Source organism: Lytechinus pictus, chromosome 5, assembly GCF_037042905.1.
Source record: "Lytechinus pictus isolate F3 Inbred chromosome 5, Lp3.0, whole genome shotgun sequence".
Classification (NCBI taxonomy): domain Eukaryota; kingdom Metazoa; phylum Echinodermata; class Echinoidea; order Temnopleuroida; family Toxopneustidae; genus Lytechinus; species Lytechinus pictus.
In genome coordinates, this window is record NC_087249.1 from 24,361,653 (window position 1) to 24,386,044 (window position 24,392).

At 35.8% G+C, this 24,392-nt stretch overlaps 2 protein-coding genes across 3 annotated transcripts in view; both read left to right on the forward strand.

The window, feature by feature from the left end:
• The first annotated feature begins 456 nt into the window (after nt 1–456).
• Nucleotides 457–7,765, forward strand: LOC129261642 (uncharacterized). Its single transcript, XM_054899694.2, has 4 exons — nt 457–553; nt 1,150–1,466; nt 4,679–4,754; nt 5,838–7,765. Exons 1-4 carry the CDS (start codon nt 457–459, stop codon nt 6,032–6,034), a joined length of 687 nt encoding a protein of 228 aa, XP_054755669.2. The 3' UTR covers nt 6,035–7,765.
• A 770-nt stretch (nt 7,766–8,535) lies between these two features.
• LOC129261641 (leucine-rich repeat serine/threonine-protein kinase 1-like) overlaps nt 8,536–24,392 on the forward strand; it is a 44,770-nt gene continuing 28,913 nt past the window's right edge. Inside the window, exons 1-2 of one of the 2 annotated variants that reach the window (XM_064100071.1) lie at nt 8,536–8,624; nt 18,530–18,687. In XM_064100071.1, coding sequence (XP_063956141.1) covers nt 18,601–18,687 — 87 coding nt within the window. In that variant the 5' untranslated portion in view covers nt 8,536–8,624; nt 18,530–18,600. Of the gene's footprint in view, nt 8,625–13,743; nt 13,767–18,529; nt 18,688–24,392 lie in introns of those variants that run through there. The other variant, XM_064100072.1, reaches the window with a different exon arrangement.

Genomic DNA, 24,392 nt, shown 5'->3' on the forward strand with positions numbered 1-24,392 from the left:
ATAATCTATGTATCTGAAGCTAATTACAGACCTTCTGGATGCTTCAGTTTTACACCTCTTTGGAATTCAAAAGCTTGCTGGATGACCAAGAACACCATGCTTTCTTTTCAAATGTTTTTAAAGACTTGAACATTATTATTATTGCATTGAGATTTGCCATTGCCTACATATATCATTTTGCTGTGTAGTGAGATGTACTATCCCTAAACTATTTATCACATCTGTTATAAGGAGATCTTTGATCCAAGTTTTTGAAGGAGAATAAAATCAAAATATCTATACATCGTGAAATCAGAATAATTAAGGGAATTTGTAAAATTGTGAAGAAAAAGTGAACAAGGAATAAGATAATGAAAATGTAACAACTTTGAACATCCATAATTTCGTTGTTGTAAACGCGATAACTTCAGTTTAACTCAATTTAGGCTCATATAATTTGGTGGGTATGATACTAGCATGGATCCCAGGAAGCCTATTGATTTTGAGCAACATGAATGGAGAGTTCTGATACACACTGTCGAGGCTGGGTGCAGGGGATCCGCTGGATTATTCGGTGAAATTAAAAGGTGGAGTTGAGATCTGTATATTGGTGCATAGCAGGGAGTACTAGTATAACATATCCTGGGTGAGAATCAACCAGGCAAAAAATTATTTTTTTGGTATTCTTGTGGGCTACTTTTCACAATCGACTGCCTAAATCTGCAACGTTGGATAAGCTTTAACATTGCGATGAATGGGGATATCCAGGGTTTCTTATTCAGTTTCCAGGGCTCTTCTGAGCATTTTGGGGGCTAGGGGCATGCAATTTAGCCCCTAGCCCCCAAAATACATCTTTTGAGCATTTTGGGGGCTAGGGGCTAAATTGCATGCCCCTAGCCCCCAAAATGCTCAAAAGATGTATTTCTTTTCCCAATAGAAGCGACATAGAGGTGGTCGGCAGGGATTCTTCAGAAAATGTGAAGTGATATTAGTGGTGGTGCTGTGAATGGAACCCAAGCTCAGAGTTTGTTATATACCATTCTCTATTCCTGAATTTGATTTGCAGTTGTTTTTTCCTGAATAGTTGGTATTAATATCTTTTGAAGCTCATGTTGATATCATGCACTCATATCTTAATGGAAGTATTGTTAATCTTGTTTCCTGTTTCAGATGTTTACCGGGCACTTCTAGAAATACTTGAGCAGCATCCGGACCCTGTTAAAGCAGCATACAGCTTCATGCAGACGCTTCCTGAGGACGACGTACAAGACAAGCTCTTCCCCTTCTACAGTCAATCTTCACTTCGTATTCAACTACAGAGGGCAGCATTGGTTAACCAGTCATTAAAGGAACTGCCTGGCAGATCTGACCAAGTGGAGCTGTATTCTCGGTTCGGTTTCCTTCATGCAACTTGTCGGAAGGGAGATGTAGATGCTGCTCTTTTGTTGATGTGCTGGGGCATTGAACCGCACTGTAAGAATACAGAGGTACGACATGTACATGTAGCCTTGTAGACACATAGCCTCATGTGTAATATGATTGGATAAAAGTATCCATTAATACTACACAGCAAATTCATCTCCACGTCAGCCCCCCCCCCCCCCAAAAAAAAAAAAATGAATTAATAAATAAATGAATGTACGGTATATATGAATAAATGAATAAGTAAAATGATGATATCAAAGCAAACAAGAGAATGAAGGGTAGATAAAAGTCAAACAAGCAGCACAAGTTTTATCCAAGTTGGATGTTCAAAGTATGAAAGTTATGATCTGACTGACATTGGATATGCATGGTCGTCACGGAATAAAAAAAATAGTTGTGAATCGAGTCTGGAAAATATGCAGTGAATGATCAAATTAAAATATCTCAATGATATATGGTATGATGGAAAATCTGTGAATCAAATCAAATCAAATGACAAGCAGAATACAAATTCTAATTGTGAAACGGGAGGGGGGTGCATTGAAATCCACCAACCCCCACCCCATCTTAAAGGATAAGTCCACCCCAACAAAAAGTTGATTTGAATAAATAGAGAAAAATTCCAACAGTGAGTGAGGGACATCATCGATTCTCTCATTTGCATGTGACCAAATTGCTTGCAAATGCTTGTCTGATTTTTCTCTATTCATTAAAAATCTACATTTTTCTGAGGTGGACTTGACCTTTAATGTATTTTATTAGGTCATCCACATCATCAGATATTCACTCAGTGTTTTGTATACCAGTCAAAATAAACCTACATGTACATGTATTTCAAAAGTATTTGATATTGAAAATGAAATGGGTTCCAGCAAAAGTATAGTGTAGTTGAAGGTTGCAGCTGTTCTTTTGGTATGCCATCATATTTGTCAATTTCATTTATGTATTGCAGGGGCGTATCCAGGATTTTCCAAATGGGTGCATTATGTATGAGGAAATTTTGACCCCCCCCCCAAAAAAAAAGTCTTCACTACCAAATCGAGGCAATTTGATCCAGGAAAAATGAAACAAGAAAAAAAAAATCTTCACTGCCAAAATTAGGTCATTTCTTCCATGAACAATTGTTAAAGCAAAAAAAAAAAAAAAAAAAAACCAGGGGCCGTATACTGAACATTGTCTTTTCTCCATATTTTATCTTTTCTCAGAGATATGACAAAACCGGTATTCTGGTGGATGTCATAAATTTTGTCACAAAAATTGTCATAAATTTTGTCTCATCTCTTTAGCGCGCACCAAAAATACGCGGCTTTATATGTGCGTAATCCTTTTATACAAGCAACAGATATGACAAAAGTTATGATAGGTATGTATGGTAGCAGTCATAAATTTTGTCATATATTTTAGTACCAAATATCCCGATACCCTGCCGACTGAATGTCAAGCATATAATGATATTGTGTAGATTAGATTGTGGTATTAGTTTCACTCATCATCCATGACAATTTTCAAAATTATTTTTTCATGCTACAATTAGTTAGGCCCTACATATTGATTCCTCCTTTTTTTTCTCTGTTTTCCTTCTTTTTCTACTTCTCCTCTAAAATCCTTCACAGCTCCCTGTCTCTCTTTGTAATTAAGCGCATCAATATTCGCGTAGTTGCGCGATGCCAACAACTGTATTGGGGATACGCCCTACCTGTCACGGGGCCTTACTATTGGCTAGAAGGGCTCCCACGGCGAACTAACAATGATATTGATTGGTTTGCTTCGAAAAGATGGGTGGGAACTTTGAGAGATATGACAGGGAAAAGACAATGTTCAGAATACCGATTTGTGACTATCATAGCGGTGTGACATCTCGGAGAGAAATGACAAAATTTATGACAAAAGTTATGACAGTGTTCCAGAATACCACCCCAGGTCCTCACTTGCCCATGCATTACATATTGCACTATAACATTTTTTTGGTGTGTCTCAATTCTCTGAAGGGGGGGGGGGGGAGGGCACGGGCCGGATGTGACCCCCCCCCCCCCCCCCCCCCCCCCCCCGATCCGCCACTGATGTATTGTATGGTGTTTAATATTAACCAGCTGGATTCATTTCTGGGGAGTGGATATTTTTTCTGTGATTTTCACTGATTCATTTGCTCTGATCCAATCAGAGCAAAGGATTTCAGGAGCTTATTTTTTTCATGAAATTCTCCCCTTGATTCAGCGATAGGCAGGTAGGGCTTGGGAATTCCTCACAGGGAAATCCTACTTCCTCTGAAATACCCACTTTCTATTATGTATTTATAAAACCATGAACTTGGGTGAGGTGCGATCAGTTTCTGCTAGTCAGATTGTCAGGGAAACATACCGAAATATCTTCAGTTTGTGAAAGAAAAAATCTTCAGATTTTATATTTCTACATACAGTGGAATGGTCTGTTGTCATTATTTTTGTAATTTTGTATAACTTTCTATTAGGGGCATTGTTTTATAGTGCATGATTTTCATATGTAATGAAATTGAAATTAATACCGTCAGTAGAATGATTCTGAACAACTTAAATGAATCATCTTGTTTTGTACAGTGCATGTAGTGTATCTCTGTATTTGACTATCAGTGTAATACTATATTGTAATACATAAATATTGTTTTATTCAGTTTGGGTTTCTTCTTCCAACAAAGTACAGGCTGGAAGATTGATGTAAGGAAGAGTGGTAGAGTAATTTACATTAGTATCACCAGAATCATGTTTATCAATCTGAATTTGGAATTCATATCATCTGTGAGGCCGTTCTCATTACGCTTTCTAAAACTAGTTTACTGGAAACCGATTCAGGAAACCACTTTGGAAGATCGCTTTGCTAGCGTTCCCACTTGATCAAACGAAAGTGGTTTTCAAAATCACTTCACGGAAAGCGCTCTTGTTGCAATGGAAACGCTCTCAGTGGGGTGATACCTTTCGCGCGAAATTCGAAACCGCAGCATAGGTATTCTACACATGTCGTGTGGAGTAGCGCGCTCAAAATGTGCGAAGATCGCTTCCTGAAGAACGGTTGTGTCCTCACTTACGCTAAAACCAGTTTAACGAGGCAAAGCGATCTTGAAAACTACATCGCGAGGTGGTTTTCCAAACTGGTTTGGAATATTGCTTCCAAGACCGCTTCGACCGTTCTCACTACGCGTTAAAGTACTAGTTTCCACTAAAGTAGTTTCCAGTATACTAGTTTTAGGAACGTAGTGAGATCAGCCTCTGTGGAACGATACAGTATTTGCTTGATCACACAGGGAAGGAGTGCACTGGAAGTAGCTACTGCTGAGGGTCATCTAAATGTTATCACTAAACTGGTGGAAATGGATGAAGGTAAGTTTTATATCTTTCTCACTGTATAACTTCTAATTTTTCAAGCTAGCAGCTCAGTGTATATTTGGAATCAAGGTTTTTGATGTTGAGACGTTAAACTGATTTCTAACTGGAGAGCTCCATATTATGACCAACAAAAGACAATGAATGCATGGACGTAGCAACACATCTTCTTTGGGACCCCCCCCCCCCCCAGGAAAAAGTTTTAGCTGCCAATTCCAGTAGTCTGAATGATTCCTATACTGTAGAATTAAAGGTCAAGTCCACTCTAGAAAAATGATGATTTGAATCAATAGAGATCGAATGATTATAACTCTGAAAATTTAATCAAATTTGGATATAAAGACATGACATTTCAAAATTTCACTTATTTTTCACAAAACTGTAATATGCACTGTAACTGAGAGTCAACCATGGTCCCTCTTTATTTCTTTTGTGCAACATGGTTTGAATTATAAAATGTTTCAATTTTTACAGATTTGATAGTAATTAGAAACTTGACTGAACAAAAAGATGTTGAAACAATGGTAATTTCAAAAGAAATAAAACTTTGTTTCACATGACAATGAGGTGAAAATTATTATAATTTATTAATATGTCATATAATGAAAAACAAAAGAAAATAAGTGAGTGGATGATGTCATCAGTCACCTCATTTGCATATTGACAAGGATGTAGGGCTGGACTTGTCCGTAAATTACCGTCTTGTGCAACCACCCCTTTATGTGAGGACATTCATCTCTGGACAATTAACTACCCCACACACCAAGCACCCTGAGGACATTATAACCCCCACCCCGCCTACCCGAAAAAAAAACGTGATATTAATGATATTGTTGATAATCCTTGTAGTGATACGGAGGGTGAGGATAATAATCAAGTTATTTTAGGAAGTAGTTGCCCATATAGTATTTGTCATCGAGCATGCTTGTTCTGGGGAAGGGTAGTTGTCTGAGAAGGGGGGGGGGGGTGTCCCGTTTTGTCATAGGGAGTACATGTGTAAGGGTCCTTTTTCCTTAAAGGTGAGTACTGATTCTATTTATCTGTGTTTGCATTTATGAATCTTCATCTCCATGTTTCCAGGACTTCTAGAGGATGTTGCCGAGTTGAAACAGCTTGTCTGCTGTGCCTGTAGAGAAGGGAAGAAGGAAGTGATAGACTACTGGTTGGATCACCTGATAAGACAGAGTCCTAGGCCTGGGCACCTCTTCTCTGAAGAACATGATCCCAATCCGCTTCTATCGGCTTGTCAAGGTATCATATCTTCATTCAGGGGATGAAAAGTTAACGAAAAATATTTTTAGGATTGGGGATGGGTGGTGGAGTTTATTCGTTATCATTCCAAATTGCATTTTTGTTCCATTGCAACTTAAAAATTTGCATTTTAGGCAATTTATTCATAGCCATCATTTATATATTTTTACTACTGGTATGTGGTATTTCATACAAAATTATTAATTGTTTGAAATTTACACAAAATTAGGCATGAAATCTTATGAAAAGAAATCATAGAAGTTATGATTTTGTCTCGCCCACTAGAGGTGAAGGCGAGACTTAGGGATCCAAATGTCGTCCGTTGTCCGTCCGTCACAAACCTTATGACACATAACTCCACAACCGTAAGTCACTTTTCAACCAAACTTGGATGGTAGATGGACTTGGGGGACCTGCATGTTATGCTGCAGTCGGAGGTCACATGGTAAGGTCAAAGGTCATTTTCAGGTCAACGTTAAAGTTTACATGCAAGACTCTCTCATGACACCTAACTCCACAACCAGAAGTCACTTTTCAACCAAACTTGGATGGTAGATGGACTTTGGGGACCTGCATTTTATGCTGCAGTCGGAGGTCATATGGTAAGGTCAAAGGTCATTTTTTCACGTTAAAGTTTACATGCAAGACTCTTATGACACCTAACTCCACAACCAGAAGTCACTTTTCAACCAAACTTGGATGGTAGATGGACTTTGGGGACCTGCATGTTATTATGCAGTCCGAGGTCATATGGTAAGGTCAAAGGTCATTTTTAGGTCAACGTTAAAGTTTACATGCAAGACTCTTATGACACCTAACTCCACAACCGTAAGTTACTTTTCACCCAAACTTGGATGGAAGATGGACTTGGGGGACCTGCGTGTTATGCTGCAGTCGGAGGTCACATGGTAAGGTCAAAGGTCAGTTTCAGGTCAACGTTAAATTTTACATGCAAGACTCTTCTGAGACCTAACTCCGCAACCGTAAGTCACTTTTCAACCAAACCTGGATGGTAGATGTACTTGGGGGACCTGCATGTTATTTTGCAGTCGGAGGTCACATGATAAGGTCAACGGTCATTTTCAGGTCAATGTTAAAGTACAACCAAACTTCGATGGTAGATGTACTTAGGGGACCTGCATGCTATTGTGTTGGGAGGTCACATGGTATGGTCAAAGTTCATTTTGAGGTCAACATTAAAGTTTATGTGCAAGACTCTTATGACAAGTGTTATTCCATCCCAGTCATTTCACAAGGAAGTTTTGATACAATTCTGTTGCGTGCCCTCGCAAATCACTATATTTCTGGTTATTTTCATAAGTGGGCGAGACACAAAATTGCTTTTGCCTTGTATTTGTAATGAGGGTGGGGGTAATAGAAACCCATCAATTAACCAATACTACATTTTAAAAAAGCCCAAAGAAATAAAGCTGTAAAGTTAATGGATTACTGAAATAAAATCAAACTCTATTTAAGCCCCAGTCACATGTAGACACGGATCCTCAAAGATCAACACAGCAATGCCGGTATGAATTACAAAAAAATAAAAAACCCAAACTTCCTTTAACCAGTAAAAACGCTGTTTTAATTTTTTACACAATGCAGTTTACTATTTGTACAGTAGTTGTTAAGTGCTTGAAATCTTACATTACAAAATTTGAATATTTAATCTTAAATAAATAAAGCATGCTTATGTCAAGTGTTTAACAACTACTTGAAAGTTCATAAAGTAAACAGCGTTGTATAAAATTGATATGAAAAAAAAGAACACGGACTGTCAAGGATACTCCAGGCAACCATGCGGACCTACACGGCAACTACACGGACCAACACGGCAGCTACACAGACATCCCAGATTGCTTGTCTACCCGGCAGTCCACGGATGACACCGGACGTTTTTTTTATAGTAAAAAACTGCCATGTTGGCATCCCGGCCGGACATTCAAGGCGCCAACACAGATCTCTCCCCGGACCACCTCGAATCAGATCCGGGGTGGTCTGGGGCCTTTTTTTATGTGACTGGGGCTTTACAGATTATAGTGAAGACAACGTGCTTGATACTGAGGCCATTGCTACATGATTTGGGGTTTTTCATCATTTACGAAATAGTATGTCTCTCCCTTTTCTTTTTCCTTCTTTTTCTCCTATAAAAGTTGCCTGGTTTTTCCCCACTAGCCTTCTCAAGGGTTGCCTAAAGAAAGCTTTCTGCATTAATATTGTTAAAAAATAAATCTGCATTCATCCATAGAGCTATGATTCATCAGTGCTCAGACCTGAAGCTCCTAGGTATGCTCAATGGAAATATGGATGAATGCACATGAAAGGAAGTCTTTTTATGAAATCCTATGTTTAAACATTCCATGAGCCCCACAAATAAAGAGCTAGTGATAAAAATAAACCCCTGGGATTTCCCTTTAGCATTGCAGTGCAAGTACAATAGCAGGCGTGTGTGTAATTTGACCAGAAGGGATTACCATTTTCTACTTTTTTTTATCAAGTAAATGTTAACTCAAAAGGAACAGGTATAAGTTTAGTTGATATCTGACAAGTGTACTTCATGCAGTCTAGATAAAGTTAATGCTGTTTGTATCAGATGACAAATTCTTTACCTTGCAGGTAAGATTTGTGTATGTTCATGGTCATGGAAATGTACGTTATTTATTTGTGTGTGTCTTCCTGGATGTACCCCTCAATATTTGGATCCAAACAATCAAAAGAGGACCAAGGAGTGTGTACTGTTGCTTTTTAATCGTCCTTATTGCTTGAGACTTTGGTGCTGAAGTCGGTAGTTGTCAATGTTTGAGTTCTTGGATGTTTGGGATAATAATCATAATGTAGTATACAAGTATACCAGGCTTTGAGGATGCATAAAAAAAAATTTATCTGTGGTTGGACCGCCAATAACTATTTTTCAGAGAAAAAAAGGATGATATTCCCAGTCCAACCAAGGATGAATAATTTCCTCAATACTTAATAAAGAAACAACAGGTATATTTGGTTTATATCTGTTCTTTATTAAAGTAGATCCCAAAAATTCAGTCCTACTTGATCCATACCCAATCTGGACCAAGATATAGGTCCGTCACTTTGCTTTCATGCCCGAGGAGGGGGGCACACCCATTGACGAGTGGATACCAGGCGCGACCATTTGGTTATGAAATGCATATCCTAAACAAGCATTTTCCATATTTTGAAAACGCATCCCTTAACAAGTAGTATTGCCATGTGAAACCCTACCCTTAACAAGTATTGGAAACAAAACGGTAGCCTTGACAACTAATCCCTGAATTGACCCCCTAAACAGCGATATTTTAATTGTTATGTCATGGACGTCAGCTTTACCTCTACTTTTGTTGGGTTTAGTACCGCCCAATCTCCCACGCCTCTCTCAAATCGGACTCTAAACACATGTTGGGGCAAAAAGTACATCCTTTGTAAAGCATTTCAGTCTGTTTTATACCTTCGCAAATTTGATCGTAAACACATAGCTTTCCTAGCAAAATATGTACACTTTTTTCAGTATTTTAATGTTTTTGACACCCTTATTATGTTACGCGTAACATGCCCTTGAAAACTAGAGATCCTTTTTACGCGTTTCTTTGGTCGCGCCTGGTATCAACTCGTCATAAATGGAAGTGGCCCACCCCCCCCCCCCTTCTGGCTTGCATGCTGACCTACTTCTCTGTCCAAGGGAATCTGATTCGTTTCTAGACCGTTGCATCATGAAAGTTGCGCAGAAGAGACACGTAGTGGTTCAGCATATTTGAGAGATTGCATAATCTGTGACATCAATGATGGAGTAGCTAGTGCATTGATTTCATGTTTCATGGGGCTATTGCCAATAGTGCTGTATTTTTGGTGTCCATCTTATCTGTTTTGGGAGTCATTTGTGGGGACTTTCAGTTCATGTTCAAGAACTTTGCCTGTTATATTTTAAGAATAATACCAAACATAAGATATATGTAAATATGCCATGCAGTGTATGCAAGAAAACTTTTCACTGATTTACTATGCATCATGTATTCCAATCGTGATAAGTTCAAATTGAAACATTTTATAAGTTAAGTAACACTAACAGTGAGAAATAAACTTTCAATTTGCACTAGGCCTATTATTTGTCAATAGTTATTTTTGCAAATTGCTTTCAGATATATTTCATTCAATGTTACCTTTTATAAGTTTCTCCAGTGCCCTTCAAATAATCATAACTCGTAAATTCTGGACTCTGATCTTACACTCATTCTGAATATGGAAATGATATTTTCCTAGTAGCGAAGGTCCGATTGTTATGTTTAGCCTGCTTTATATCAATAGAAAAACTCGCTGTTAGATTTGATACCAGATGTACTGGATTTGATATTTGATTGATTGAACCTTTGGATGTTATTACCAGGTACAACATGGATGTTACTGATGAAAGGTAAGAAAGAAATGACAGTGTATACTTAGTTGTGTTTTGATGTCAGTAGGTTATGGGGGATTTATAATGGCAGAGAGGCAAACAGCCAGACATACTTGGATAAAATTCAAAAGAGATCTCATTTTATACACACTTGTGACAAAATAAAACTGCAAAAATGTACTCTTACATGTATTTGTTCAAAATATTTAAATGAAGCAGAATCACCAATTAATACAGATATTCCCTCCATTTTGTGTTCGGGAACTTCCTTTCAAAACTGGTGCAGCCGTGAGAACATTGAAACACGATACAATTACACGTATGTAATCAAATATTTGTGCAAGGCTTATTCAAACCCCATGTTATGATGATGAAAATAAAATGGAAACCGACATGTATAAATAAAGAATGTCAACTAAACACATTATAAAACTCATATTTATTAAATATGAGTTTTATAATGTGTTTAGTTGACATTCTTGATCCCAATTCAACTTGTTGCTTCAGAATCTTTTATCAATGCACATACGGTAATATAGTTTAAAGGTAAATGTGTAAAGTGTAGGATCTTCAGAATTTCATTGATTCCTTATTACATTCTAATTGACAAATATCATGTCAATTTCCCTATGTAATGTACGGTACTTGAACATAATGTAGCTATGTGCATGTGTGGAGTTTTCATGAAGTATATTGGCTAGAGCTGAACCATTCAGATTCAAAGGTTTGTTTCATGAATGTGCTAAAAGGGATGAACATATTTTGTTAAAAAACAAAATGTCTGGAATACTAGTTTGAGTTTCCTTCAAACAACTATTTTTTAACCTGTTAGAGACTGACTGAGCCAGCATGCATATACACAGGCTAGACTTTATGCACTATAGTGAAGTTTAGCAATATTTTGAGAAAACAGTCATCATGAATATTCATTAGGTGGGCTGATGATGTCACATCCCCACTTTCCGTTTTCTTATGTTATTACATAAAATCTTAATTTTTTCATTATTTCATACTTGTGTGAATAATATGTCTCCCTTATAATGAAATAAGTTGCAGCAATAAATATCCAATGCACTTGTCAATCCAATTTTCCTAGTTCTTGGAGGAAAAAAATTGAATAAACCTAATTTCATATAATAAAATACAAAAGAACAAGTGGGGATGTGACATCAGCCCACCTAATGAATATTCATGACGACTGTATTTGCAAAATATTGCTAAACTTAAAAATTCAATAACTTTGTTATTTGTTATCCGATTTTGATGAAATTTTTTTGGCATTTTGCTCAGTGAATTCTACTCTATTTATTAAGCTATAAATACTTTCAGCCCAGACCATCCCTTTAAGTGTGACTTTTAAGTCACTCTTTACTGTTTGTGAAACAACACTGTGTACTGAGTCATGCAAATCAATTTGATTTCCATTTCGGAAAGAAGAGGGCTTTACAGCCTCTCCATATGTGTTCAGATGTTTATTTTACACTGAAGTATGAAGATGCTGATAGAGTCCAAATAAACTTTTTTTTGGACTTGACTGTTAAAATGGGGTTTGAATGAGGATTGTTTTTTTTACATTTCTAGTATAAAAGAAGAGCAAGTTTTAAAGTTTATGACTGCATCTGCACGTATTACTTGTACTGTCACTCATAATAATATTTAGGAGCTACAAGTGCAGCTCTTCTGCAGTTCTCTCTAGATCATCTTCATTGTCACATTATTCCACTCGCCATCATCTGCTTACGCAGCCAATTTTATGCAGTGTCCGCTATTTAATATTAGTATGTTTTTGTGTATTTCCCAGGGTGCGAGAATTAAAAAATTGAGTAATTTTATTGTTCACCGCTGAATTTAATGATGGTTTCCTTTTTGTTAATCCTTAATTCAGTCTTATTCATGGAAGTTACATTGGGGACATCTGGGCTTTTCCTGTATTTCAAATGAATAGGGTCCACAGTGAAAGTATGTGGTTACAGACCAAATATTATTTTAATAGTGAAAAGTTGGGGAAATTTTTAGAAACTGATCTGTGAGATATCAGAATTTTGTTTGAAGCCAATGAATCATGCAGCGCAATATAATATATTGAATGACTCTTTGCTGTGATCATATGGAGAATGGCAAAGTATTTCCCATTGTAAAGTAAAATTTAATGAAATTTTCAGTGTTATACTTGTTGGACTTTTCTCTTTTTACTCAATTCAACTTTCTGTTGGGGTGGACTTGTCCTTTTTTAAAGTATTCTTGGAAAAGATAGAACTATTGTGATTAATAAAGATAAGTTATACTGGTATCCATATTGTCTGTTCTTTGATTTTTTTGGTGCTATTATTACCGTGTTTACATGTGATCGGCTTTTGCATCGGCTTTTTCATAGCGTGTAAACGCGATTAACTTGCATCAGCTCTCGGTTCAGAATCAGCAATTTTGCACCACAAAAGTAGTAGGGTCAGAACCGCAAGCCGATGCAGAATCGGCTTTTTTACTACGTGTAAACAGAGAGCTGATTCTGCATCGGCAATTGGCTCGCATTTCATTTACTTTACCATTATGACGTACTTCAAAGCGCACGGCTCCAGCGTTGTCTTTATTATGACATATATTGTTGGTGTGCGTATCATTTCAGGTTTTTGCCACGTGAGCCGATTCTGCACCGCGAGCTGTAACAGCGTGTAAACGCGGTGCAAGATATAAACCAATAGCCGATTCTGCATCGGCTCGCGGTTCTGAAACAAAAGCCGATCACATGTAAACACGGTATATGTTTTGTTAATCACTAACCACTACTCTGATGAGTGCATATCGTTAAGCTGCAGTGCGGCCATGATCAATGCTTCTTTCCCGTCTTTGAATAATACAATTTTTTTGTTGATAAGTATTTTACAATCAACAAACAGTGTGTGCACCAATCTGTAATTGCCACAGCATAAAGTGCTAGATAAGTATTTTTAGAAGAAAATTTGAGTTCTAAGTTTTAATTGTCAGATATTTTGCAAGGACGTATTTTGGAATTTTCCCTTTAAAATGCTCCGCTTTTGGTATAGTATCTCTTTCCTGTTCTTGATAGGCCATAGTTGTCATCTTACACCCCCTCAACAGAGCACTGGCAGTACTTCCTGAGTATGCACTTCCTATTTACCTTGCATACAATGATTACAATCTAAACCACTTTCAAATAATCCCAACTCATTGTTTTATCTAGATGTATCACACATCACTATAAAAGCTTTTCCTGCTCTGGTCTGTATTTCTGGCATATCATTTAATTTTGCCTCGGCTTTATACTAGTCTGATATAAATGGATTATTATGATACGTTTTATCTATACGACGAAGCATAATAACTGCTTCTTCCGCAGTGTAAGTACATAAAATTGATTTACTTACTGGTTCTGATTTCCGCCCTATAGTTCTGATTATTAAATAAATACTTGTGAGTCTTCTTCAGCTGGTACATCAATGTTCTTATTTTTCTGATGCTTGTGATTTCTTTTGTCTTTACTCTTTGGTAGAAACCATCAAGTCTTTTACGGCATGATATAGAAAACACATGAAAACTATATTAATTATTTTTCAGTCACTTGGGGTATTATTATTAATGCATTCAGTATAAGAGCCTAACAAGGATATAAAATAAGAAACATCTGGGAAAGTATCTGTTCCAGACTTGATTGGAAGACATGGAAAAGAAATTACATCCAATGAATATTGGCTCTGTCAACTGGAAGGATTTAGTTAGATTTTTAATGGGAAAGTGACACTAAATAGGATTTTGGAAACTTGTAAGAATGAAGATTTTAGGCCTGAAAATAGGATTTTTTAACAATTAAGGTGGGCAGTTCTGGCTATAAGAGTATATTTACAAAAATACTTACAAACTCAGTTGAATTCAAGGACCCATATTTATCTATAGCTTTTCAATTTTGTTTGATTTCTTTATAAATTGTACTACATGTGTGTATGGTAAATGGTATACATGTTCCCAGAATAGCACCACGCTCTTGCTGATTGATTGCTTTGAGGTTTTGACATAGCACCACCAATATGTGGACAAGTATTGATCAGAGGGGTGAAAGATTGCCCCCCTCATTACACCTCCCTGTTGGTCCCAGCGTAGCTTTCAGGGGTTGGTAGCTCATGATTGGAGCTCTGGGGTTGCCTCTCAATCCTCACACATCATTCATACTCTTATTAGTGGTGACATCATTTTGGTGTTTATGTTCATGTGCTGCCTGCCCTTGGGGAACCTTGCTTCTAATGGACCTTCTTCCCAACCCTTGGAGCTTTATTGCATTAAACATTAACTTGAAGAAGAGATGAGCATCAATCCTGCGAGATCCTTGGTCTCTCCGGGATCGTAGATTCCACTTCCGATTGCATCGGATCATCAATATAATGTTATATATCATGTAATTAATTTATTTGAATATAAACTGTTTGGAGACAATATTTCTTTGAAAGAATCGTGTGTGTGCCTATGCTGTGTTCTTTTTAACATTGAACCAGTTGAGTGAAATGGAAAGTTACTCTACTATTAATTACTACGTCTCTGCCATGTTGTATTCCTTAAATGTTTGGATATCCTTACTGGACGTATAATTTGGATTACAATTACAAATTTGGATTCCTACAATGTTCATATATAAGGTAAGCAATGCAGTCCGCAATTTCTTTTAAACTTGGGAATGGATATTGTTACTGGTTATATTAATCCCAAGAATTACAAAAAGTACTGGTAAATCATGTAATGGAGATATAAATTGCATTACAAAAGTGCATTTCTTCTTGATTTGTGCATTTCTCAGTTCAGAGCACTGATAAAATTCCAGTAGGGAGCTTACCAACCAACAGTTCTATTAAAAATAAAAAGTCAGGAAATCTGGGGAAAAGGGTCATTTTTCAGAAGGTTCAATTCTCATATGGGTTACCATTCTTCATAATCAATGAAAAGAGCTACTTTTCATGGTCCACAATAGATGGCTAGTGTTAATCAAAGAAGAGGGTCACCACTCTTTGACAAGAGGCCATTATTTATAATCGCTAATGAAAAGGGTTTACACTGAGTATTCATAAAGTTGATATTTCATCATGAATAGCGATTCGCTATTCATGATGAAATATCAACTTTATGAATACTCAATGTAAACCCTTTTATTTGATTATGAGTAGTAATCCTTTTATCTTATTATGATTATAGCTACCCTCGCTGATTGGAGTATTAAATGACTCTCTTCTCCCAATTTCTCCCATTATTAGGCGGTGCTGCACCATCCCGAGTTTGCTCAATCTCGAGATTTTAGCCCGATCGGCCCTCATTGCGATTAATCTCGAGATTCAAGAAACCCCGTCTCCACCGTCGCAATAAGAGCGATTCCTGCTCGAGCTAGGCATCGATGCGTTATGGTCTGACGCCGTGAATAAATAATCCCGAGTGCGTCTAGCGCGATAATTTGTAAAATAGCACGCTATTTTGCAAATAATCCCAAGTTGACTTGGGATTGCAATCTCGAGATTAATCCCATGAACTAGCGCGATAATTGCGTCTCCATTACAAATAATCTCGAGATTGTTCAGATCGGGATAAATTGCCGGATCAGAAATAGCGCGCTAATTTGAAAAAGTTCTCGGGATGGTGCAGTCAGCCCTATTGAAAACCATTACCGGTAATCCCCTTGCGAATATCAGCCCCCTTTCTCACAATATGACTAGTGACCCTCATTCCATATTATGAATAGTGGTCCTTATGATAAGTGATCCTACTTGATTAATAACCTTGATTTTGTATTACGAATGGCGCCCTTTTGATTAATTATCTCATGGTACATGAAATAAATATATATTGGAAGGCTCAGAATGGAATACCAGAAACATTCCAAGAGTTTGGGCAAATATTCCATGAATTGCAAATGAGTGGAATATTGTCCATAACGAGTGGAATATTTCTGGTATTCCATGAAAGAAAGTCATCAAATATAATTATTATCATCTATCCCACCCCGAGCAATCAAAAAGAGGGAGCAATTTGATTAAACAAGTCATATCACTTATCACATTATGGCATCATCACTTCATAAGATCAATTTTGGTCGTTGACATGCGACTTGCATTCAGTTCATTATGATGTCATTGAGTGTCTTTGTGCTCTTATGCTGCGCCCCGCATTGCTTTCATTTTTGCACGCGTTGTATATTTCGCGCATTCGCGCATGCGCACTACACTGTTGAATATGCTCTCATATTCAATAGCAAATTTTGTACAGGAGCCTATGGGATATTCTTTGGATTTTGGTCATTCTAGGGATATGCTCTGATACTGCACAGGCATTTGATGCAGACCAAAATACGCATTTTTAATGTATGGCTAAAACGCTCTATAAAGATGATAATTATATATAATTTATTATTATAATAGAATTCTTGAAAATATCTTAAATTGAAAAAAAGTAGAACTTTCTTAATGATTTAGTTATATACCTTAATGGTATACATTTTTTCAGATGAGAAAAAAGAACTTTATCTATTTGTTATTCCTTTTTGTTGTTATAAGCACTCGCGTTTGGTCTTTCATTGGCTGTGACGTAGGACGCATCATAAAATTTGGAAGTCCAAATTTGTGGAATCTGTGTAACGAAAAACATGTAGACTATACCGAAGTAAAAACAAAGTAATTAGACTTGATTTCTTGGCAAATGAAAACAAGTCCTTCCCCATCCTGGCATTCATTGGTAAACACTAAGACCGTTCTTGGGAGTTACCTCCAAAGCGTAATCGGGAGTTCCCCCAATTCATTATGGTTATAGGATAAGCTTATTATAGAAGTGAGAGATATGCGATGGGCTCCTAATTGTTAGCCTTCCTTTGTGTTTCCAGAAAGCAATGTTGGAGGAGTGCTGAGGAATCGTTTTGCATCTCTAAAGGAGCTCCAGTCATTCCATACCTCCTTCTTCCAAAGTCAGAACACCTTGATACCATGTATATTTTTCCGTTATTGTTGGAGCTGATTAAATTACTAATGCTGGATGAGATATTTGGTTATATCAAGTTCTCTAAAAAAAAATTGGTTTGATGCATTTCTTGGGCATCGATGACAAGTTCAGAGAAGTTAGACCAACAGATAGGATTTTAATCACTGATGGTGATCCAAGATGTTTTGTTTTCTAGTGTCTTGAGCTTTGAAATATAAAAGGAATCACACATTTATGTATGAATTTCAATTGATGTGAAGACTGGACCACACTAGTCGTTCTCCTCTACCGTTTGAGCAAACTTTCTTCACATTTCGAAAGTGGAGGATATCTAACAGAAAACCAACTGAGCACTGCGTGCTGTTCTAGGATTCATTTGATTGCGGAAATGTTACATGTCTATTGATTGTGATATGGAATAAAGAAATAGAGAGTCATGTGTCCACTGCACTGGATATAGAGATCAGTTTGTTTACCTATTGCAGTAAGAAGTCATTATGGAACCTATAGAAGGTGCTGAGTTCAGAATTAAATATTATGTTAATTTCCAAGTAATTTGACATTTTTTGTCTGCATGCTGTGTGGTCTTTGAGGTGGCAACGGTGTCATTCTAATTATTACAATCAGTGTATCATTTAATCAATGGGAGTAATGAAAATGACGCTCCAAATTAAAGTTTGAAGAACGGAATAATTTGTACATCTGGAAAATTCATATGAACAAGTGAACCAAAAGAATTGGTGAATAGGAAATTGATTAAATCAAACTGATCTTGAATTACATTTTTGTGATTCTCATTCTATACAGTTGTACATCACATATTTGATCCTGACAGAAATGCAGAAATTAATGCATATTATTTTATTTTAATAACTCTGAAAACTGCTGTGTGATAAATATTTGATGTTAAAAAAGAAATTTCATTGCCAGCCCAGGAGAAAATTGAACCCATGACCTATGGAATACTAGACTGGCCTCAGACCACTTGACCACTGGAGTGCCCATGTGGTCTAATTGGCTCAAACCATCCAGATTTTTTCTTTATTTGCATAGTAATTTTAAAGACAGAATTCTTTTCATGATAAAGTAAAATTATATAATACTATCAAATTAATATGAAATGATGGTAACAATGAATACTTTGTGTTGTCTTATGTAGGAGAGAATTACATCATAGCGGCAGATCTGATTGAGAGGGGTTTAGTAAGCATTGATGAAGCCACTGCCAATATGTTAGGTGCTGATATCCTACCACTACTCAAGATATGGGTTGAACCTGATGAGGATTCCAGCACCAATAACAACAACAACAAACAGGTAATTTACCCACATTTTGCTGCACTCAACCCAGGTGAGGTAAATGGGTACCCGGTGTGAAGCTAGAGCGCCTGTAGCACAGCTTTAGCCGTGGTAATAATAGCAGCGCTTTGTATCCTCGGGCAAAAAACGCTTTAAAAATCCATGCCAGCTATCATTTTTATTATTGATTCTAAGTATTTCCAAGAAGAATAATCAGAAAAAAGGGTTGTTAAAAATTTGAGCAAAATTTGGCTTTTATAAGGAAGAAATTAGCATTTTAAAAGTTTTTATTACAAATTTCAGGCTTTCAACTGTCTCAATAAAATTCACTTTCATGTATAGAAGGGATAACTCATTGATCCAGTAAAAAAAGAAGATGGGTAAAATATCCCCTTTTTCACAGTAATATGCACATAAAATTGTTTGTTTTTATAATATAAGAATGAATATGTTCTACTTAAAAACCTCAAATTTATATTCATACATGCTACAAATGTTGAGTTGTTCTTTAATACAATTTTTCATAATTCACCTTTTTAAATTCATTAGTGTTCACAGAATGAAGATTTCCTGTTTAAGTGTCTTGACTTTTGAATCGACTAGTTTTTAATAAAATAAATTTCATAGAAACGTTCCTACACTTACAAATATAAAAAATAAAATCACTTGTACATGCGTGATTAAGCACAAATTAAAGCAAGGGTTTTGTTAGGAAATATGAAAAATAAAATCACTTGTAGCGTGATTAAGCAAAAATTAAAGCAAGAGTTTTGTTAAGAAGGGAGAGAATGATCCACCTCCCCATAATTTGTTTTTTTTTGTAGTAGTGAAAACAAAAATACTCTTATTATTCAATTAAGAAAAAACTGATTACATCTTCACTCCACCCTGGTATCAAAATACCATGGTACCACCCTTGCATTTAAGACAAAATTGTGATTTACAATATGTACATTACACTTTAGTTGAAAAATCTAATGTTATTTTTTTATACAGTGCATCCCATAAAAAAGTAAACCGGAATTTCCTCATCTTTTTTTCTTCAAAGGCAAATTAATTGTGATATTTCATTTACATCATCATACAATTCAATTATTCCGAGCCACATTTTGATGCCTAATATGTGATGAACACTTCACTCATTAATGAGCAAGACAGGTTTGAAATTTTCATGTCAAAATCAGGTTGCGCAGAAAAGTTGGACAAGATTGGTTCATGATACGACAACTGTGCTTATTTGACAATTGACTCATTAGCATTTTTTTGTATTCTTTGTAAAATTTATCTCACCACCCTTGCATTTAAGACAAAATTGTGATTTACAATATGTACATTACACTTTAGTTGAAAAATCTAATGTTATTTTTTTATACAGTGCATCCCATAAAAAAGTAAACCGGAATTTCCTCATCTTTTTTTCTTCAAAGGCAAATTAATTGTGATATTTCATTTACATCATCATACAATTCAATTATTCCGAGCCACATTTTGATGCCTAATATGTGATGAACACTTCACTCATTAATGAGCAAGACAGGTTTGAAATTTTCATGTCAAAATCAGGTTGCGCAGAAAAGTTGGACAAGATTGGTTCATGATACGACAACTGTGCTTATTTGACAATTGACTCATTAGCATTTTTTTGTATTCTTTGTAAAATTTATCTCACTGATCCCTGAAATGATAGTGGATTCAGATTAAAATGTGAGTTTCTGCACAACTCGTGTCTGATAGGCCTCAGTATTTATCGTTTGTAATCTGCCATGCGTGAATGATTTGTTAAGCTGTTGGTCTCAAATTATAGATGAGATTCCACTCTTACCATAAGTATCAAATTCATATAGTAAAACATGTTTAATAATTGTGAAATCTATATCTAAAGGGGAAAACATGAATGTATTAGACAGGTGCAGCTTTTTATAATAATGAAGGAGAACGCACATGGCTGACATATTTTAAAGTTGTTTCCCTGTCAAATTCCCTGTCAAATTGGCAGGAAATACAAATCTCTCCCTTTGGTTTTTTACACAACAGCTCAATATCATATTTGGTTTTTGGACAAAATGACACAAAGTAAGAAATGTGCCAACCTTGTTAACGTACAACCACATTGTACATGTATAGTCATACACCAGAAAAAGAATTTGTCAAATTATAGTCCAAAATGATTTTTTTTTACCCTTAAAAAGTGATTATTTTACCTCGAATGTTCTTTCATGCATAACCCATCTTATGAATCTATTTCTGCACATATATTATTAATTCAGTAAATAATTGTAGAATCACTGTGACCTATTTATTTTGCTGGAAACCTAAAGGAATTACCCTTTTTTCATGGATTTCCAGAATTATTGACTTTCTTCTTCCTTATCTGATTCCTTTCATTTTGAAACCATCCAGTGTTAGTTTTTTCTACTTTTACATCATAACCAAGGTTTGATTGACCTTTATAGTAAGTAGAAAAAAGGGTTAAATCAATGTCAGTAGACAAAATATTGTGTGAAGAGAACTGGATTCTTTTACCTAAGTGTCTTTTAATGAAGTGAAAATTGTAGAGGACTAGATTGAGGTGTCTTTCTTTTGAAAGGAAATTGAAGTTAGGTTGTTCCTAGAATAAGATTCATGTAGATCACTAGTTCTTGAAACCTATGTAAGTGTCAGCATAGGAAATACATTAGGGCAACATGCGATTTTGCCCTCATGAGAGCCCAAATCGCCCCTAAAATACCCCTAATATGCATGCCTTGGGGCGACCCAAGATCTGTCCCAAACAATATTCAAGATTATTCAGAAAATACATATTGTAACTGCGTGTGAGTGTATAGAGGGAGGGGGGACTAACTTCTCTCTGCCTCTTCACTCCTCATTTAAGTTTATACCCATTAACTGTTTAGTAAAGTATAGTGTGAGAGAGTCTTCTTTAGAATTGGAAAAAATGCATAACAGCAAATCAGCAATGGTATTTATCTGACTCAGATGGACATACAGTATTTACATTGAATCTTGGCTGCATTGCAAACACATTCAAATTTTTTATTTTTTTTGCCAGGGCCCTGTTGCATAAAAGTTACCGTTATGGTAACTTTGCCATCCATTGGTAACTTGTATGGAATCCTTGATTTTGATTGGTTGGTGATCAGCGTTACCATGGTAGTTATCATTGGATGGCAAAGTTAGGAACTTTTATGCAACTTGCATAAAAGTTAGGAACTTTTATGCAACGGGGCTCTGGTCTTGCAAGAAGGGTTATGTGATGTTTTTTTTTTATTCATTATTGCAAACTAGTGCAATCAACAGGGTCATTATGAGTTTGTTTAGTGATTCAGTTCCATCTTTGAAAACCACAACAATAAATACAGTCAAATACATGTATATTGTAAACAGGAAAAATTGAAGAGGGAGTTAAAGTAGAATAATGATGACCTTGTCATTTGATCAGTATATTTTGATTACCCTATCCTGCACTGTATATAGAACTAGATGTTTTTTTATTCATAATTACCTAACTTGAGGAATTAAGAAAAATTAACATGATGTAAGTTTCTGTTTGTAATAAAAGAGAATATGAAATTCGCATTAGACATGCATGAAAATAGGCTTCCTGGGTATATTTAAGTTCAATAAAAGACTGCATGACAATACTTGTCGGTATTTAAATCCACCACCATTCATGGTTTGTTTTTGTGAATTGGATAATAGTTATTTAAACACTTTTTTTACCATGACTTCAATAGTTAGCTTTTTCATTCCCAAGATCCAATATTGAATGGGGAAAGGGAGACTTATTAAAGATATGTATTTTTTCATGAAGTATTAAGTATTAAACCCCTGATGATGTATTCCATGAATAGCTAATGCAGTAGTGCTCGACTTTTTGAATGCTTCATTGCTCCAGATTCGTGTGTGAACATGGCAGGCTTTTCCTGGTTCCTGGATGTGTATAACAAACATGAAATTTGAATATGACTGACTAAAGGGTATGATATCTCCATGGTGAGGGGAGTGGAAAGGGATCATGGGGCCCATTTTACAAAATCTGTTACAAATTTGCAATTTAACAGTTTAAAGCTACTGAAATCGATCAATTTGATTGGCTGATAGTACACTTGTCATAGAAGTTGTGCATTTGTTATTATAACACTGTCTTTGTGAAACAGGGACCTAGGATAAAGTGGGAGTGGGAGGGTAAAGAGCTGGAGAGATAGAGACAGACAGGCAGAGAGAGCATGAGAGACACACAGAGATATAATAAGAAGAGGGCAAGAGAGAGAGTGAAGTAGAGAGTTTTTTTCAAGAGGAAGAGAGGAAACATGAGCAATCGGTGTCGGGGGAATAGCGGGCATCATCGTTTTATTTATATCTTACATTTTGAACTTCATCCAAAATTAATTTAGTTCTCTCTGTAACCTCATTATTTCAAAAGGCCATATTTTAAAGGTATGCTACTTATATATAAACTCATTAATTCATTATACGTGTGCATTCTTAATTGCACTCAGTTGTGACATAGTAAATCAGGCACTTGAAGTGATTGATGACTCAATTTCAGAAGCTAATTGAAGTAGTTTCAGTTTCATTATATAATAACCATGATTATTATGAAATGAATGTGATGCCAACTGCACTGTATCATTTATTGAATTTAATTTGTTATAATAAAGTTGAATTAAAGTTAAATTTTCCTAAACATATGAGTTAAATATATCAAACTAAAGCTTATTAACAGCCCAATAAAACAGTTGGCAAACTAATTTTAGCTGATACAAGCTTCAAGATAACAGCAGTTCTCAAAACATGCCGAGTATCATGGCACCAACAATGAGACAACAACAAAAAATATACCCAACTCGGTCAGGAGCCATACAAAAAAAAATTCAGCTTGGTATTTCATCACCTTATAGAACTTGAAATGTTTAATGATTCATTGATAAGGATTGTTCAAAAAATATTTATGCCAAACGTGGGAGGGGGGGGGCGATGACTGTTTGCCTTTAGGCTGCTGTACAAAATTCAAAATCCCCCACCCCCTCCCAAATTTATTACAAGTTCTTTGATTCAATTTATTACTCTTGATTGAGTATCCTTATCACACTAATGATGCAAATAGAAACTGTTGAATTGTGTACTACTTTAATAACTAGCCTACCAGTAATCATGTACATGTATGTAATTCTTACTGAATGTAATTCTAAATCACTTTTATTGTAGACCTCGGGCCAGCTACAATCAAACACGTACACCACGTGATTTTCTACCAACCAAAATTGTGCATTTGGGACTTGCAATTGTTTATTTTCATTTTCAAATAGGAAATTCACCCTGACAAGAAAATTTTTTCTAAAAATAGCAGAAAAAATAATAAACAATATAAATGAAAGTTTGAGGAAAATCCATCAAAGATTTAAAAAGTTATTATGATTTTTATTTTTTTATGTGTCACATCATATGTGAGCAGCTTCCCATGTATCGTGAATTTAAAAATATCAATGAAATGTCATTTTCTTTTTAAAAAGTTGAAAAAAATGGGTTTTAATATATCCTCAGTATTTCAGCATAGAAAATAATTCACACCGCTCCAGAAAGAAGAAAAAATTTAGTCCTAAAAAACCATTAAAAAATTTGAAATTTTTGTATGTTATATTTCATAAAATATGAGGCAGCTGCTCGGTACATGTATATGACGTCGCAAATAAAAAGATTGAAATTCAAATATCTTTCTTAAT